The sequence below is a fragment of the Epithele typhae genome (assembly GCF_022376455.1).
Source record: "Epithele typhae strain CBS 203.58 chromosome Unknown BXZ73scaffold_14, whole genome shotgun sequence".
Classification (NCBI taxonomy): Eukaryota; Fungi; Basidiomycota; class Agaricomycetes; order Polyporales; family Epitheliaceae; genus Epithele; species Epithele typhae.
Genome location: NW_025954205.1, coordinates 207,503 through 225,411, shown reverse-complemented (window position 1 = coordinate 225,411; position 17,909 = coordinate 207,503). Strand labels below are relative to the sequence as shown.

At 58.7% G+C, this 17,909-nt stretch overlaps 4 protein-coding genes across 4 annotated transcripts; 2 read left to right on the top strand and 2 right to left on the bottom strand.

Annotated features, from left to right (window-relative positions):
- Positions 1–564: 564 nt before the first annotated feature.
- Positions 565–2,268, top strand: BXZ73DRAFT_76316 (Pkinase-domain-containing protein; the record flags this gene model as incomplete). The annotated part of the gene is made up of 10 exons (XM_048022394.1): positions 565–572; positions 624–646; positions 685–723; positions 860–1,016; positions 1,118–1,244; positions 1,468–1,638; positions 1,688–1,854; positions 1,914–2,055; positions 2,121–2,157; positions 2,219–2,268. 10 exons carry the CDS (start codon positions 565–567, stop codon positions 2,266–2,268), a joined length of 921 nt encoding a protein of 306 aa, XP_047879441.1.
- A 1,532-nt stretch (positions 2,269–3,800) lies between these two features.
- On the top strand, positions 3,801–5,483 carry BXZ73DRAFT_26568 (uncharacterized protein; the record flags this gene model as incomplete). Its single annotated transcript, XM_048017737.1, has 4 exons — positions 3,801–4,319; positions 4,410–5,022; positions 5,082–5,272; positions 5,322–5,483. Coding segments are annotated over 4 exons (1,485 nt in total), but the record flags the coding sequence as incomplete, so codon positions are not given.
- Positions 5,484–6,455: 972 nt separating this feature from the next.
- Positions 6,456–7,896, bottom strand: BXZ73DRAFT_76314 (Aldo/keto reductase; the record flags this gene model as incomplete). The annotated part of the gene is made up of 8 exons (XM_048022393.1): positions 6,456–6,611; positions 6,672–6,878; positions 6,947–7,160; positions 7,221–7,252; positions 7,318–7,342; positions 7,403–7,582; positions 7,636–7,721; positions 7,783–7,896. The coding sequence occupies 8 exons, from the start codon at positions 7,894–7,896 to the stop codon at positions 6,456–6,458; spliced, it is 1,014 nt and encodes a 337-aa protein (XP_047879439.1).
- Positions 7,897–9,456: 1,560 nt separating this feature from the next.
- BXZ73DRAFT_99866 (uncharacterized protein) lies at positions 9,457–13,956 on the bottom strand (the record flags this gene model as incomplete). Its single annotated transcript, XM_048028145.1, has 24 exons — positions 9,457–9,746; positions 9,823–9,840; positions 9,904–10,129; positions 10,184–10,362; positions 10,394–10,421; positions 10,483–10,509; positions 10,570–10,835; positions 10,886–11,105; positions 11,159–11,509; positions 11,559–11,737; positions 11,789–11,922; positions 11,981–12,008; positions 12,064–12,130; positions 12,192–12,222; positions 12,275–12,353; positions 12,419–12,549; positions 12,653–12,795; positions 12,860–12,969; positions 13,029–13,159; positions 13,220–13,313; positions 13,371–13,469; positions 13,547–13,677; positions 13,768–13,850; positions 13,909–13,956. The coding sequence occupies 24 exons, from the start codon at positions 13,954–13,956 to the stop codon at positions 9,457–9,459; spliced, it is 3,093 nt and encodes a 1,030-aa protein (XP_047879438.1).
- Positions 13,957–17,909: the final 3,953 nt, after the last annotated feature.

The window sequence follows — 17,909 nt, the reverse complement described above, 5'->3', positions numbered from 1 at the left end:
TGACTCGGAGGAGGGGGTCGTGTGGTGACGGCACCGGAAGGCACGTGTGTAGGTTCGAGGATCCTTGGATCCTTGGATTCGGGCGAAAGTCGAAAGTGTGAGCTGGAAGGTACTCGGCGAAGCTGAGATGGCGACAACTTGTGCGGAGAAAGGCGGAGACTTTTTGGCGATTTGCCTCGACCGTCGGCGAGTGGATCAGCCGGAGGTTGTTGTTGATGGTCTAGTGCCTGTGCCCGCCACAAGAATGCACACAAGGCTGGCGGCGAGAACACAAGACGGGGCAAGACGTCGGGCGAGTGGCCGGCGTAGAATTCGCAGATGGCGGGTGTTGACAGGCCGCGGAGGGCAATTGTCGCGCGTTGCCCTCCGCACCGCATGTCTTTGCCCTTTCCGGATTTGCACTTTCGGGTTAGGTAAGCGCGTATAAAGTCCATGCTCGCCCAGCCGTCTCTTCGCTCCCTCACTCCCGCACGCCCGTCCCCCGCTCCTCTCCCGGCACCCGCCCCGCTCGCGTCTTGAAGAGACGACCTTCCCTCGGCTTTCTCCCCCTCAACACCTCACGACATGGACCGGTGAGCTCTTTGTTTGGCGTGTGGCGAGTCGCAAGCTAATGCTTTCTGAAGCTACTCAAAGATCGAGAAAGTCGGTGAGTGCCTCTTCAACCTCCCTCGGTCCACGCGGCAGAAACTCAGCTCTTCCTCTTTGGCGGGATCTCAGGCGAGGGTGAGTTTTTGCGCTGGTTCCTGGGGCATGCTCCACCCGTGTCTCACGTCTGGTGCCTCGTCTGCGCTATCGTCCCCCCTTAACCCCTTCCCCTCGTGCTTTTTGCCACCCGTCTACGTCATCCATGACCACACAGGTACCTACGGTGTCGTCTACAAGGCTCGGGATATCCACACGAACAGGGTGGTCGCTCTCAAGAAGATCAGACTGGAGGCGGAAGACGAGGGCGTTCCGTCCACGGCTATCCGGGAGATCAGTCTACTCAAGGAACTCAAGGATGAGAATGTCGTCAGGTGAGATCGCATATACCCACGTCTTGTTCTCTCGCGCCACTTTTTTCCTCCCCACCTACTCATTATGCAGCCGCTCACGCTTCCGCTGCTGTCTATTCCAGACTTCTCGACATCGTCCACGCCGATCAGAAATTGTATCTTGTTTGCGAGTTTCTCGACGTCGATCTCAAACGGTACATGGAGAATGCGAACAAGGCCGGCCGTCCAATCACTGCCGATCTCACCAAGGTTCGTCCGACGTTCTTCTTCTTCTTCCCCGCCTCCCGCTTCCTCCATGCATTTTGCGCGTTCACATGCGTCTGCGACGCGTCTTTGTGCATTGTGTCGCGTCGCAACGCGTCTCCGGAACGTCATTAGTGCGCGGGTGTATATATCTCACGTGTCACGTGACAGCGTCACCGCGCCCACGCGATGCGCGCTATCGGAGCCAATGTGCTGACGCCCCCTGCAGAAATTCACGTACCAGCTCAACCTTGGCTTGCGCTACTGCCACTCGCACCGGATCCTCCATCGCGACCTCAAGCCTCAAAATCTGCTGATCGATAAAAATGACAACCTCAAGCTCGCCGACTTTGGGCTCGCGCGCGCCTTTGGGATTCCCATGCGCACATACACGCACGAGGTGCGTGCATCACGTCGCGGAGGAGCGTCGCACTGAGCCCCTTTATCAGGTCGTTACGCTCTGGTATCGCGCGCCCGAGGTTCTCCTCGGCTCCCGTCACTATTCCACCGCCATCGACATGTGGTCCGTGGGTTGTATCTTGGCCGAGATGTGCATGCGCGGGCACCCCTTGTTCCCTGGAGACTCGGAGATTGATCAAATCTTCAAGATATTCAGGTCCGTCGCGCGTCTACCCGTTTAGATGGTCGCATGTCGCTGACAGCTTGGTGGTACAGGGTTCTGGGCACACCGAACGAAGAGGTATGGCCTGGCGTGCATCAGCTGCCGGACTACAAGCCCTCGTTCCCGCACTGGTCACCAACGGATCTCCGGGAGCCGGTGCCGACATTAGACAACGACGGCATCGACTTGCTCCAGGTGCGTCTCGAGCTTCGCCACCCGTCATTGCACCCAACTTTGCACGACGCTGACGTTGGCCCTAGCTGATGTTGACGTACGACACTGCGAAGCGCATCTCCGGTGTGTGTTTTCTCCGTGCTTCTCCCCGCGCCTCACTCTGACATACCGGCTCCGGCTCCAGCGAAGCGCGCCCTCCTCCACCCGTACTTCTCTGATTTCCTCTCGGATTAATTGTCTGCCGTCGCTGTCACCGCGCCCGCCGCCCGCTCGCCGAGCCAGAGTCTCCGTCGTCTTTCGCCCTCGCTATGCTACCTCTCTCACGCTCTCATTCGCCTCGCCTCGTCTCGCTTCCGTAGTCAAGGCATGCCGCGGCCACCGCGCGCCCCGTTCGTCCGTACCCTTCGCTGTTTTCATATCCATATCCACGCCCCCGCATCACATCGCCCATACTCGCACGCGCCATGATCTCACTTGTTGAATTGTTTTTGTGCCCCGCACACCGCCCCTCATGACGTACGCTACAATGTATTGTGCCCTACTTGTCCTCTATCCCGCACACTCCCTCCCTTGCGCCGCGCGCCGCCCTGTACACAATCACACCCGCGCGGCTGGTGCCGCCCTCCCCGATATTTCAGACAATTGTCTTGTACCTTTGGGCGTGACTTTGTGCTCTGTACGATGTCGCTTCGGTGCGGTTTCGACGAGACGTTGCAAGGCTTTGCTTCGGTGGTCTTGTGCTGGATGGTTTCGCTTATGATGTCATAATCAGGGCATGCCACATCATCCCCATTGCGCTTCCTTCCGGCATCCACCATGCCTGCCTATCCTCGCGGATTTTCCGTTTAGATGCGGTGACGCTGACAAGCTTAGAGGGAGTGCGACCTGAGGGGACCAACAACGTAAGTACTTCATGTGTGCCATACTTTTTTCAGCTGTGCTCACACTCATCCGGAGCAGGGTTCGAGACACCCTTTTCGTTTTTGCCGAATACACGCCAAGTCTACTGCGGACCACGTCCTCGCGTCGTTCGCATCGGAGGACGGTCTGAGGGCCCCGCGCGGGGAGCAGTGAAGAGTAGATCAAGTACTACTTTAGAATGCACCTGCATGACTTTCCGCACTCCTTGCAGGCTGAGTCGCGCCGGGCCGGGGCCGTCCTTCGCTGACTAAGCACTGACGCAGCTCGCGCCGAGCCACCGTTCAAGTTGAGGCAACCGGAAGCGTCAGCAAGTACCACCACTCTTCAACCGACGACAAGATACGCAATAATCCGAATATCCTATATTCACTTCACTACAAAGTCGCGGGAGCATGGTCTTGGGGTTCCGACGCGTGGTCAAGTTGACCGCCGACACCTTTCGAGAGGCTCACCTGCCTGAGCCACCCACGTATCTTGCACTAGATGAGAAAACCACGAGAATGATCTCGGAGAAGTTCGCGGAAGCGTTCGCCGAAGAAACAGGTCTCGAAAGCGAGGAGGAACTTGCCAGCACATTTGTGAGTGCACTGGTATCTCATCGGCAACTTCAGCTTACCTTGCAGCATTCATAGCTTGATGTCATCAACAAGTATGTGATTGAAGCACTGACGCTGAGGCCCGTGCCCAATCAGTCGCCACGACCGCATGCGAAGTCAAAGGCATCCCACTCCCCTACCAGACTCGCCACCCAAGGTTCCTGTTCACGATTCAACACAGTCGGGTCGATTCCCCGGTATTTCTCCGAAACAATTGGGGAAAGTAACGGAACACTAGAAGACTGGGTTAGCAAGTCCGACGCTGCACTGTACCTCGAAGGCACCAAACCAAAGGAGGGCCGTCCGAGCTGGCACCATCAGCGTCTCCTCATCACCTTCAAGACCGGCGGAGCCGCGTTCGACCCCTTCGACGACTCCGCCGCCGCTGCCGCCTCTTCACCCGCAAACAATCGCGCCCATGTACGGAGGCAGATTATCGCCTCAGTCGGCTGCTCCTTCCTCTACCGCATCCGCACCGCGCTCTTTTCCCTCTTCGTCCTCGACAGCACCTTCCGCTTCCTCCGCTGGGACCGCTCGGGGGTGTTCGTGACGGAGAGGATTGACTACGTGAAGGACCCCACGACGCTGATAAAGCTGCTCACAGGCTTCCTCATGCTCGACGCCGAGTCCCAGGGCATCGATCCCTCGGTCAGGCTCATCCCCGAGGCCACGAAAGAGTGGGAGGAAATGAAGCGTGTAGGGACAAACCCCATTTACTTCGACGTGCCGGAGCTCTCGTACGAGCCAGGTTCGGTTGTCCCGGACGACGTCGCCCGCCATCCTGTCGACGTCTTCGACCATGGATACGTCACCCAGGGCGCTCCAGAAGCGGCCAGCCAGGATCCAATATCGTCCGAGCGAAGTACTTCACCACCTCCCGACGCGTCGCCTGAGCGTCCTGTGCGTCACACCCAACATCCGGCACCTGGGAGCTTCGTCTGGGCCCACGCGAGGCTTCTCTTCGCGCGCTCCCTCGACCACAGCTGGCCGTGGTACGCAATCAAACTCGACGGAGAGCACTACTGGGTCGGCCGCCCGCTCTACCAGATCGACAGCGTTGTCAGCCGCGGCACACAGGGTTATGTCGCGTACAACCCGAAGACGAGGCGGTTTTGCTTTCTGAAGGACACCTGGCGGCGGTTGCACGAAGACCGAATGGAAGAAGGTGCCGTGCTCAGCATTCTCAACCAGGCGCGAGTTCGACACGTCCCCACGCTCGTCGCTCACGGCTATCCTGGGACCTCCCCTCACACGACTCGCGTCGCCGACCACTTGAGTCACTGCACATCGAATGAGGACGTCGCTACTGACGAACGTCCGTCGAAACGTCCAGCCCCTCGTGACGACAACGAACTGCTGTCCATCCATCGCTACGCTCACTACCGCATCGTGGTAGAGGAGGTGTGCTTGCCACTGGACGTCTTCCGCAGCAGTCGACAGCTGTTGTCGATCATCCGGGACAGCATGGAGGGTATGTGTTGAGAGCCTTCGGAGTTATCTGACATGGGTTACTTACCGTGTTAAACACAGCGGAATCTGACGCTATCGTATACTGCAAGCTGATCCATGGCGACATCAGCAGCGGCAATATCTTGATCTGCCCCGGTTTCGACTTGTCCCAGGACAGCCTTCTACGCGTCGACTGGTTCGGGATGTTGAATGACTGGGAGCTGGCGAGATACGTTTCGAATGCGGCCTCACCTCAGCGTACGGAAAGGATGGTGAGTGGCCGCGGCGCTTTGCCTACGCGCTAGTTGACAGGCGACGTAGGGCACGTTCAAGTACATGTCTTTGGCGACCCTGAGCGACCCGAAGCACGTCGTCACCGTCGCGGACGAGATCGAGTCCCACGCGAACGTTCTGTTGTACAATGGCGTCAAATACCTGCCACATAACGTCGTCACCGAGTCCTTCCTGAAGGATTACTTTGACCTCGACTGGTCGACACCCGAGACTGGCGATCTCGCGAGCGACACGCGGTGGAGGGTCGGAAAATTGGGAGCACTGCGTTTCAGAGAGGCGCTTCTCTCGTTTGGCAAGGACTCCTTTTCGAACAACCCACTCAACGCCGCGACGAGGGTGGTGTTCAAGTGGATCGGCGCGCGCACTCGCATCCGGGACTACGAAGCCAAGAAGTCGAAGCCCTCCATCGGACACCGTGACACCCTCGTACCTCTCCCGCAACGACTTCGCTTCGACTTGTTGGATGTGTTGAACCAGAGCGACTTACCACAAGCGCCACCCCCAGAAGACTTGGCAGACAACGATATGCTCTCCACGTACTTCGGCGCAATTGAGGCCTTCAACATCCTGCTAGGTCCGGCCATCGACTGGCCGTCAGACGAAGGGCTGCACGACCGGCTCGGAGACATGTTGTTTGGGCGACGCGAAATTGTAGAAGATCAAGTCTCGGGAACTCGCCTGATCACACCCAGCCAGGACTACCGCCCCTTCGTCAAGTTCATTGCTGTACCGATCAGGCCACGGCATGTGTACGAGGACGAGAAGAATACCCTCAAGTATAGGTTTGACCCGCGTCTGAATGACGAAGTACGTGCTCTCGATCGCTGCCAATCGTATACTGTTTAACACCAGGTATCAGTCTTTTCTTTAGATTCGTGACTCCGTCTGTCCTTGCTGTGCCGATCGAAGGGAAATACAGGATCCATTAGGACGACTTCATTCATTATTTCCTGGTGACTTCTCTCTTTCCGTCGTCTTTTGTAGTCTAGTAGACTATATTATTCGCGTTCAGTGCGTCAGTCCTTGCTCCGCGAAGGAAGAGCACTCTTTTTCGCCGAATTGAGGTGCCAGGTCGTCGCAGCAGGTCCGTCCAACTCAATCAGGAACGCGCGCTCGACGCAGACACTTGGATAATCCAACTACAACCACGCAACCACACCACTACTCGACGAGCGCGGGGGACTCCGCGTTGATCAGGCGCGCGATCGCGGCGGGGTGGCGCTCCCCGATGTCCGCGCCCTCCGCGAGCGTGCGGATCTCGGCGATCTCCTCCGGCGTGAGCTGCAGCGCCGCGGCGGCCATGTTCTCGTGGATGTTCTGCCCCGTGGTGCACCGTGAGCGCTCGCACGCCATGTGAAGCCGAACGGAGGGACGTACCGCGGGCTTGGTCGAGCCGGGGATCGGCAGGAAGTCGTCGCCCTGGGCGAGGACCCAGGCGATGGCGACCTGGCTCGGCGTCGCGGCGTGCGCGTCCGCGATCGCCTGGATGCGGTCGACGACGGCGAGGACCTTGGGGAAGTTGGCGGCCGCGAAGCGCGGGAGGAACCGGCGCATGTCGATCGGGTCGAGGTCGTCGGGCGACCTCTGGGGCCGGGGGTGGGTTGGTCAGCCGTACGGTCCCCAGCGAAGAGAGGCAGGGCGAGAGGACGCACGATCTTGCCCGTGAGCAGGCCGCGGCCGACGGGGGAGTACGCGTCGATCTTGACGCCGAGCTCGCGCGCGGTCACGAGCACGCCGTTCTGCTCGATGTCGAGCGCGAAGGGCGAGTACTCGACCTGGATCGAGGTGATCGGGTGCACGGCGTGCGCGCGGCGCAGCGTCGCGGCCGAGACCTCGGACAGGCCGATGTGTTTGACCTTACCAGCCCTGCGAGAATAGGAGACGCGTCAGCAGGGGGATCGGGGGCAGAATTGTGCCGAAGCGTACTTCACTTGCTCCGCCATCTTGCGGACGGTAAGCTGAGAGAGCGGAGTCACATCAGCCCTGGGTACCTTGGGAAGCTCCGTTGACTCAGAAACCGCACCTCTATGGGAACCATGGGATCGGCGCTGTACGAACACGGGGTTTTAGTGGCGAAGCAAAGGTGCAAAGTTAAAAGCGTCTCTCACCGGTGAAGATACCAGAGATCGACGAAGTCGACACCAAGCCTCTTCAGAGACCTATCAATTGCTGAAACGACGTAGGACGGCTCTCCGTTTACAGGTCGAGTGCCTGGCTCCGAGCGGTTCAGCGTCATGCCGAATTTGGTGGCCAGAAATATGTCGTTTCTTTTTCCGGTCTTCTTGAGCCTGTGGATCTCATGGTTAACGACGCAAGATTGCATTGTCGTGTGTGAGTTTACCATTTGCCGATGAGCTCTTCGCTGTCTCCGTAGACATCCGCGGTGTCCCAGTGTGTGCACCCGGACTCATAGACAGCATCGAGTGCCTGATAAGTGCATCACCGCAGTTAGCGATGGGTATTATGTAGATGAAGAGATAAATTGTACCTTCATACGTAGCTCATCAGTCAGAATAGGTCCATAGAAACTAGAGATGCCCATGGCGCCGTAGCCAATGGCGGAGACACGGGAGCTGCCGAGAGAACGAGTGATCACCGACATTGTTTCTTTGGCGGATGGGGATGGAGTTGTCGGAGAGTTGAGCTGCCGCGCGAACTTTTATATCTCCTGTTCTTCCAGTGTCTTGAGCTGAGGCGGCACCGAGTCGGAGCAAGGAGTTTCCGTCGGTGCAAGAGGTGAGGCGCTCTTCTCCGAGTATCGGGGTACCCAGCTCTACGTTGGTACTTACAGGTTTTGGCATGAATTCATCATCAGCATCGTCAACACAACCACTTCCGATGCCCTTGTTCATTTTGCAGCTGTTGCGACTGAAAAGGCATATCACCATCAGATAGTATACTTAGTAGACTCGGGCGGTACATACCGAAGCCTTAAAACGCCTGCCAGGTCATTCTCCGGTCGGCGTGATCATATGAAGTGCAGTGAATGCAAACGCTTGAGCCATTCTCCGGCTGGTCGGCGTGTTGCGCACGGTCACACAGGCAGACGACGCTCACGCTCTGACCTAAGGGCGTCGCACGTGATCGCCGACGGGCGGGAGATCAGCCATTCGCGCGCCGACGCTTTGCAATTGTCTTCACTGAAGACTTCACTGAGATGCGGCTATTGCTTCGCCAGATTGGCTATGCCCGCGACAAGAGGGTTGAACAGGCGATGATCTCCGGCGACCCAGGCCACAAGCCCGATCCCCGGGGATTAGTTCGCCTGGCAAGCCCGACCATATGCCGACCATGTCAAGCCGGGACGAGACGTCGGTGCTCACGTTCTTCAGCGGGGTGCGTGGTGCTTGCAAGTTCGACTCGAATCAGGCCGCCGTGCCCTTCTCGGTGCGTTCCCCGATCCACCCACCTCATGCGCTCCCCACCTCGCCCACCGCCTCGCGCGCCCGGCCCAGTCCCCGCAAGAAACACATCCCAGCGGAAGTTCTCGCGGCATTTATCTTCCTAGCGCGGCCGCGTCGTGCCCTCGTCATCGCGTCCCACTGCCCTGCGCCCGTCCACCACCACCTCCACCCGCCCCGACGCCTCGCAAATGGCATCTACCCCCTCTTCGCCTTCCTCGCCCGGTTCGCCCCCTCCGTCACGCACCCCCGGGAGAAGTGGGTCGCGTACGACGCGTAGCACTGCTGGCGATGGCCCACACCCATCGAGTTGCACCCATGTACTCTGTTCTCCGCCGTAGGGTTTCTCTGGCTGCTGAGCCCACGGATTGACTCCCCAGAATGCTGCTGTCCCCTCTTTTTCGCGTCTCTAGCGCAGGATACGTTACCCACAGACGGCCTTGAGCGATTAGATTGGATTGTGTGCATCATAGACCAGATACCGAATGTGCTTCTGTGCAGAGGGAGACTCAGGCTGTCGAAACAACCATTCACAATTTCAAGTTTGCTCCCAATTCTCATCGTCCAATAGAAGTCATACGAAGTGCAGATTACAGCTTGATTTCCCACAACAGGTAGTATACAGCGACAGGTACATACTATCCCAATGAACGAGTCGCGCATTCTACAAACACGAACCAAACAGTCTGACGCTAAAACACAATCCCTTAGGTAGTTCATGACCATGCCTGTCTTCCTATCTCTTTCTCTCCGAACGGCCCCTAAAGCGGTCCGACGCCCGGACGCGTGAAGTCGGAGGAGGCGGGCCAGTTCCCGAGCGCGCCGGGGTCGCCGCCGATGCGCACCCACTGCGAGTGCGAGGGCGTCGGCCCGTCGAGGACGAAGACCTGGTACCAGCTCGGCGGGGAGACGAATGCGTTCGGGGGCGCCTGGACGGTGCAAGTCGTGCCGGAGCAGGAGAACTCGGGGAAGAGCGTGCGCATGCCCATTTGGTTGCCTGAGGCGGTGGTCAGTGTTTGGGTAGGCAAAGGAGAAGGTAGGACGTACCGTGCTGTGGATGCAAGCGAGGGGGGGTGGAGAATAAATGTCAGCTTTCGAGGACGTTAGAGCTCTAAACCGGAGTGTACGGACCGTGCTGGAGGACGCTGAGTGGAGCATCACGCCTCGTGTCAGCTGCAAGTCGGAAGAACAGAATAGAACTGACGCACCTGCGATGAGGGACACCTTCATGGTGGCCGTAGTACCCTGGTGGAGCGTGACGTGAATGGTGTAGCTCCCCCCATACTGCCAGTCCTTCTGATCCACCGTGAAGCTGGGCTGCGTGTGCCCGGCGGTCAGGTAAGGCGGGATGTAAACCTCGACGCGGATCTCCTCAGGCAAGCCGGGCGTCTGGGGGTCGCTACCAGAGATGAGAACGCGGCCGTCGGGAAGCAGCTATGGAGAACGTTTCAGCCGAGATATCAGCGACGAAGGCGTGGAAGGACGCACAGTGGCCTCAGAGTGGTACAGACGCGGAACGATGGTGCTGTTGAGAATCGAAATGCGAGAACCGACGGCCTGGGCCGGGTCGTAGAGGAGTGCCTGGAAGTTCGGGTCGGTGGCGAGACCAAAGCCCGCAACACCCTGATGGGCGCCGTTGACGATGAGGAAGGTACCATCGGGAAGGGCTGCGGCAGTGTATTAATATCCCATGATAACAGTGCAGATTCGTGAAGAACGCACCAGCCTAAAAGAAGAAGAAAGCCCAGTTAGCGTTGGTTTAGGTCACAATCGCTGCGAAGACTCACCATGCACGTCATGACACGCTTGGAAGGCTGGATCCAGCGAAGTCAGCCAGGGACACGAATCCAGCGAACGACGCCAGAAGCACGTACCATCCGCTCAAGCACCCACTGCGGGTTCGCCACTTCGGGCTGGGTGTGGACGCAGTTGTCAAGAGCGACACCGAAGTTGGAGCCACCGCAGATAAGGACCCCCAGCGGGTCGGTGTAGGGGGCGTGCTGCGGGAGGATGACTGCGGTACCCTCGAGCGGGTAGGTCCTGCCGGCAAGGAAGCTGGTGACGGAGCCAGGCATGTTGGGGAGCGTCTTGATGGTGTCGAAGGTGTTGGGGTTGAGGATGCGTGCCTCGTTGTAGTAGCCTGACAAAATGATCAGGATCTTCTACTCCCATCAGCCGCACAAAGCTCACCTGCGAATATGTTCCCGCTGGGAAGGACAAACATGAACGGATAGAGGTTGTTGGGGTCAGTGCGTTCGAGCCAGTCCATGAAGAGGTACGTGGGACCGCCTGCCGGGGTCGGGAGAATCTCCAAAGTGGGTTCAGGAGCACCGTTACTTCCCACCTCTCCACCGACGACGAGGACGCTTCCATTCGACATGACCATGGCTGTCGGGTACCAGCGACCGCGCTACAAAGGTTCGTCAGTCTTAGCGTGACCGTGGCGAAGCCGCGACCACATACCTGCAACCTCAGTTCTTGGTTGTTCTCTTCCCAGTCGTTGGTGCCATTGACGCCAGAGCTTCCGTCGGGAGCGTACAGGCGGACACCGAAAGTGCTGTCGAGCGACCACCCACCGACGACAAGCTGCCGACCGGCGCGATCCGGGAGTACGATAGCTCCTGCACAGAAGACGTCCGTCTCGACGTGCATCGTGCGCCATGTCTTGGAGAAGTCGTTGACGAGACTGAGGTCCAGCTCGTAAGCTCCGGTGGAGTTGTCGAACTCGCTCGTTCCAAACTTCTCCACAAAGGTGACCTTGTTGTTGATGCCGAGCGTGACGAGCAGGGGGACGACAACTCCGGGAACGAAGAACTGAGGAACATCAGCGCGCGGGCAGTGATCAGGAGGTTTCGGGATCTACCTCGTAGCGACCGGTGTTTGCAGGGGTGTGCCAGTCGTTCATGACGCCGTTCCATTCATAGTACTGAATGCGGGCGGCGCCACCACAGAGGTGGATAGGATCATCCGCACACGGGAGGTTGCAATCAGTCTCAGGCGCGAATCCTGGGCTCGCAGCCGTATCGGAGACATCTCCGCACCCTGGGAACATCATGAGCACCGCGCTCTAAGTGTCTCGATGGTGGCACTCACAACACTCGTCTCCGAATTCAGCACCGGCAGCTGGGTATCCGAAGGCTGCGCACTGGTTGAGGCAAAGATCGATGGTCATGTTGTTCGTGTAGATGTTCTGATAAGGGAAGATTCGAACACCGTTAGGCGGCTCCCTGTAGATAGAACACATGTCAGACGCTGCGAGCGCAACTTCTTCGAGTGGCTACTCACTGAAGACATCCCTTGTACTGCCATTGGCCTGCGGATGGGCACCGTAAGCACTTCCCGTTCACAGGCGCTTGCGAAAAACGTACCAGGAAGGCTCGTGTTCTGCGCAGTTGGAACCGGGAGAGCGATAACGTCCCCTGTCGAAGTGTAGACCTGGAATAGAGACGGCGCTTTTAATCAGAGACCCGCGGACATATCGTGAAAGGGTCCGTACGGAAAGTCGGTTGGGCCCGCCACATGCCTCGCTGAAAAGTCGGTCAGTGTTACGAACACACGGAGGCACTACTCGTCACTGACGTCGCATTCCCACCACAAGCCATGTTGCACGTATCTTCTTGCCCCGGTACGGCGCCGTCGATCAAGGTGTTCCCGCAGACTGGCCGCGACGTGTCACAGTCAGCCTCGGCAGAACACAGGAAAACGAGGATGTGGGCCGCTCACAGCACTGGACGCCGAACTCCATGCCCGCGAGAGTGAAGTTCATGCCCTGGCACGAGTTGATGCAGCTCTCGACGGTCAGAGTCTGGTCGTCGTCGAGCTGTTTGCCCATGATCCGCCCGTGCGCGTTGTCGCTGGGGAGAGGAAGCGCCGCGCGCGGCGGGCGTTCGTCAGACCCAGCTGCAATACGAACGCGCGAGCCAGAGCCCGCGCGCAGAATCTCCGCGCGCCACTTACACGTAGCACGCCGCGTACGCCCACGGCGCAGGCAGGCCGGTGGTGACGGGCGCGACGCTCGGATTGTTTCCGTTCCCGTTCCCGTTCCCGTTCCCGTTGCCCCCGGTGGGGGTGCCTGTGATCGTGCCGGTATAGTTGTAAACCTGTGGGCGCGCGCGCGAGGGTCAGTACCGCCAGCGCTTGAGCTAGAGTCAGCGGGACGCTCACGTTCAAGCGGTTCGGGCCTCCGCAGAACTCGGAGCTATTGCCGGCGCACACCATGTTGCAGTCCGAAAGCGGCGTAGGTGCGCCCATGTTTCGGAACGCGGTGTCGCAGACTGAAACGGGTGACGTTAGCGCGAGTGCGGGCGCGGACATAAGGTGCGATGATGCGCACAGCACTGGGTCGCGAACTCCATCCCGGCGAGCGGGTAATTGCTATTAAAGCACGCTTCCGTGCAGCTTTCGACCGTGAAGTTGCCCGGGACGTTAATGCCGACAGAGAGCACGCGAGCATTGACTGAGTCACTGTGGGCCGAGAATGGTGTCAGAATGATCGCTTCTTGGTCTGAGATGGGATCAACTCACTTGTAGCATCCGAGGGACTCCCAAAGACCGACAGATGGAACCGTGATGGGAGGAGGCGGTGGTGCGACTCCATTCCAGTAAACGCTGAGCCTGTCTAGCAACGGTGGCACGGAGGTCAGTACTGCGCAATCTGAGCAGAAAGTGTCCTTACTCCCGGCGCCGCAGAGTTCAAGGGCATCGCCGGTGCAGTGAGAGCTGCAGTCGGATTCCGTGACGTTGGTACTGCCGTTCGCGAGCGAGTCGCCGCACCCTGCATGGATACAAAAATAGCGCGTGGACGGGCGTGAGTGGGCGATCTGTTGCACGGTGGGCGTGTTGGACACGCACAGCACTCCTGTGCGAACTCGAGGCCCGCGAAGTTGAAGCCTTGCTGCGAACAGAAGCCGACGCACGACTCGACTGTCATGCCGGTCGTGTTCGTGAACGTGGCCGCGCCAAGCGTTCGCGCGCCTTGGTCGCTAGAATAAGGATGGCGCCCATGGGGCGTGATGTCAGCGCGAGCGCGAGCATGCCATGCCGAAGCCTGCACGTAACGACGAGAGACGTACGTGTAGCACCCGAAGAACGAGTAATCGGTGCCCGACACGCTGGTGGGAGCCTGGCGGGCACGCAGCGCGGAACCATGTGCGATCTGCAACGTCGGTATGGTCAGTGCAACACCACAAGCGGTAGAGAGAGTCAGCGCGTACTGGTGGAAGTGACAGTGCGAGCACCGTCAGATGTAGGAGAGCGGTCATGGTGAGCACAACCCGATGTCTGGAGGATATGGGGGTGCTGTGGAGAGTGAGGTATAATCGCGGCGCGGTATAAGTAGGTCCATTCCGCCGCACAAGAAGCACGGCAGGCGAGCGGCAGCAGCAGGCTGTGAGTCCAAGGCGTCACCCGAACTATCATGGAATGGCCGGCCGGCGGCGGATATTCCAGGAAGGCTTGACCCTCGCGAACCAAGCTGCCAACGACCGGCGTAACCGGCGTGAAGTGAAGTCGCCCCTGCACGGCGCTGGAAGAGTCGAGGACGGCCTTGATGTCGTCTAGAGCCAATGGATCCGGGAATTCGAGATGGACTCTCGGCGCGTGTGGCTTTCTGTGTCTTCTCCTCGGGCCTTTCGTGGCTTGCGCCGACGGCGCGCACTAACCATTTGTGTCTATCGGATCACTTTGGGCACACACGGCGTCGCGCGGCTTGAGCAGGTCATCTGACAGCGCCATGAAGCCTGCTATGGCTGGCTGTTGGCCCATTTTTGACTGCTCGAACCTTGTGCTTGATGTGCGGTTGACCGCGCGTTCCGCAGCGCCTGGCGCAACGCCTGGCGCATCTGGATCACAGACCCAGTACGCACATGAGGCTTGAGAACAAGAGCGTCAATGACTTGTTCGGATCGTGCCAGTACGGATACCCACACAATATATGCCGTCGCTGCACAGAATGAGTGGCCTTCCCTGTGATCTTCTTAGCCGATGCCACGGTGCGCGCGCCAGACGGCACAGGAACGATGTGGCCGCAGATCTTTTATCAGATATGGCAATACAGGGCGCGGACAGCGAGCAATAGCCCTGCCTCATTTGTTGACAGCACGGGGAGGCCGGATCTTAAAGACTGACCTGACGATCGATGGTGTGAAAAATGATCATAATGGGTAGCAAAGTGCGGACTGACCAAGTGTCTCGTCCGCGCAGTTCCTGTCCGACGTCCCGAGCCCGGCCGCCCTGGCGGGACGCAGCGCCCACACCCATCCTTCGCACGGATCTCGCTCGGGGTCGTTGTCATCTCCGGTGTGCGCGCCGTCTCCCCCGCGCGCCACGAACTCGAGAACCCTCGCGCGGGCTGCGCGCCGAGACGCCTCCAGATGGCAGTCGGGATCGCGACCGGCGACAGGATGGCGGGCGGAAGGCGGCGAAGACTGTGGGCGTTGTGTCCATTTCTAGCGCTCCGACACCACGCGGGCCCCGAGGCCGCACGCGGACTTGGCGTGGCCAGCCGGTCCATGAACGAGCGGGTCGCGCGTTGTGCCCGAATGGTGCGCGCCAGATGCGGGCGCGCGGTCAGGGTAGGTGCCGACCAAGAATGTGCGCTACATCAGCGGGGCGCGCTTGCTGAGCGCTGAGCGCTGGGCCTTCCGCTGGGGGACTTGGAGGGCCGGTCATCGGGCGTCGAGATGCGCGGCGTTGTAGTCATAAGTAGGCACGGAACTGTCAGGGCGGCAGCGCGGGCGTTCGAGCCTTCACTCCTGGCCGGGGAAGAAGGACGCTAGCATCGGAGAACATGAACGGACGTCGGATCAGGAAAGTGTGCCTTGGTATGGGAAGTGTTCACGCGGGACCGCATGACAAGGGCGGCACAGGGGTTTGACGGATTTGGATGTGGGTGCAGTACTGCCAGGACAATGAAAGAAAGAAGGCAGGGGCGTTAAATGAAACAAATCACGTCAACCGTCAGTGGCCGTTAATAGTCCTTGCTCTTCGGATGGGTCTTCTAAGGCACAGGGCGCATCGCATTCAACTGAGAGACAAGTCAGCGGTCTGATCGGGTAATGCATGACCTTCTGCATACCGAGACTAGAGTGAAGTGGCGGCGGCCCCTCCGACCGGCGAGGCACCGACACAGGTACTCCCGAGAGAACTCGAAAGTGCCTGCTAGACCTTGCGTTACTGATACGTAAGAGGCGGGGGAGTTCGCTCCCCATAGTCCACCTGCACGTTTCGTTACTCAAGTATAACACATACAGCGAAGTCGATGGCTTACTGTGGGCCCCATGTTATCGCAGACGGATGCGAAGAGCGCTCCTCGCGAAGGAGAGTTAAGTTTGATGCTGACGATCTATCCCATAAGGTATCTGAATGTTAGTATCGGGAAAAGGACGGTTTCAGCTGAGGGTAAGGAATCGTCAAGAGTATGGCCTAAGGTATAATGGAGAGTGTTCCTACTGAAGCAGGTGATTAAGGCTCCGTGTCATTTTATGAGAACAGTGGCTAGATGCGTCGTCTGCCTTGCTCAAGAGGTTGATGAACGGGGAGCTGGGTAAGATTGAGCGAGCCTGAAGGAGCGCTCGAGCGCTCAAATCCAGCCATGGTCCGTGCTCCGGCACTTTCCGGCTGGAAAAGTTTGGCCATATTTGCGTTGTGGCATCCCTAACTGAGTCCACCAAGGACATCTTGGACTCCAGTTTCGACCTTACAACTGAAAGGTGCGTATCACAACAGTAGCCGTAACACAATAGGACAGACATTTCGACTCGTTCGGCGGAAACAAAGTTCATATGTAAGTAGCGGTGTGTGATTTCACCCTCAACTCTTCAAACCGGCAAGCCTGTCTGTCTGACTCCATCAAGGCTCGCTATGTAATGTATCCATGTGTCTCACAGCACCGATCTCGCATACACGCGGACCCTCCTCGAAAAGACTCTACACACGCTGAGCCGAAGTCACTGTCGAGCGGTTTCGGCATGCCACCAAACTTGGGCGCATAGAACCTGACCGCGCGAAGAGAGACGGTATTGGTGTGTCCCCTTCCACCATTCCACGGCCAGCCTCTCGGTCCTATGAACCACAGCCCGACAAAAAACAACAGGATGCAAACTGAACGCACACAACCGCTTGTGTCCTCGTTGTGGTGACTGACACCGTGCGGAAGCGCGGATTTGTTATGTGTGCAGAGCTCCCATAGTTTTTCCCGGACATGTTCTGACCGTGCCCCTTCTGAATACACGCTGTTAGACATGTCGGCGGAGTGCTTTTCGAAAGACTTATCTTGGGCCTCGATGACCGGAACTGTGGCTTCCTCCTCCACCTCCCTGGCATCCGAAGTACCCGATCACTCAGTTGGCTGCACATCATGGTGAGTGCACTTGTGCATAGATGTCTCCCTTTTTCGCCGTCTGTCGGGCGGTTTGCTGCGTCAATGTCGCGTGGAGAAGTGGGCAGACGATACTGTCCAATCGGAGGTGCGGAAATAGTATCGTGGATTTCTGGTTGATATACGCGCCTAATTGCGGAGGCGGCAGAGAGAACCGTTCCTCGGTGTTTAGCAGATCGTTTCCTGGGCGAGTGTTGTAGAACTCGACTGCTGATTTGCGCAGCACTCGCGCTGTAGATACAGGCCAACTCTGCGTCTCAGTCACCTGAAAGCTGTGTCCAGAAGGGAGGCTCGGATGAGGGCCATTCGTCTGTCACCCCGCTGATCAAACGGCCCGATAATTGACTCGCGACGCAGCGCGCGGCCTTGCTGTCGGAGTTGAGCAACAACTCCGCGTAAACCTGGGCCGCACCGTGTAAGACACCAGGCGGGCCCCATGGCGAAGAAGATCGGCGCATGGCAGCTCGCGCTTCGAGCGTGGAGATCGCCGCGTGGGAGGGACAGGCGGCGGGATGGAAGATGCTTAAGCGACGTGAATGAAATGCGCATTTTGAGGCGACTGGAAGGCGCGCTGGCCTTTTGCGGGCGTGAAGGGCACATTGCTCGAGCTTCGCCGAAGATAACTCGAGGCCAAGGCGATAGCGCTGCTCCCTGCCGGGGACCACGAGCGACCGCACATCGAGGAGACGGCGGGGTGAACCGGGGCCGGTTGCGCGGGCGGGTATGATCAGCGAAAGGCAGTGTGCACGGTTGGGAGTCAAGACGCAAATCAGTGTGGTTCCGGACGGGCGCAGTGGCAGATAATGATGAGAGAGGTCCAGACTATGATCCTCTACG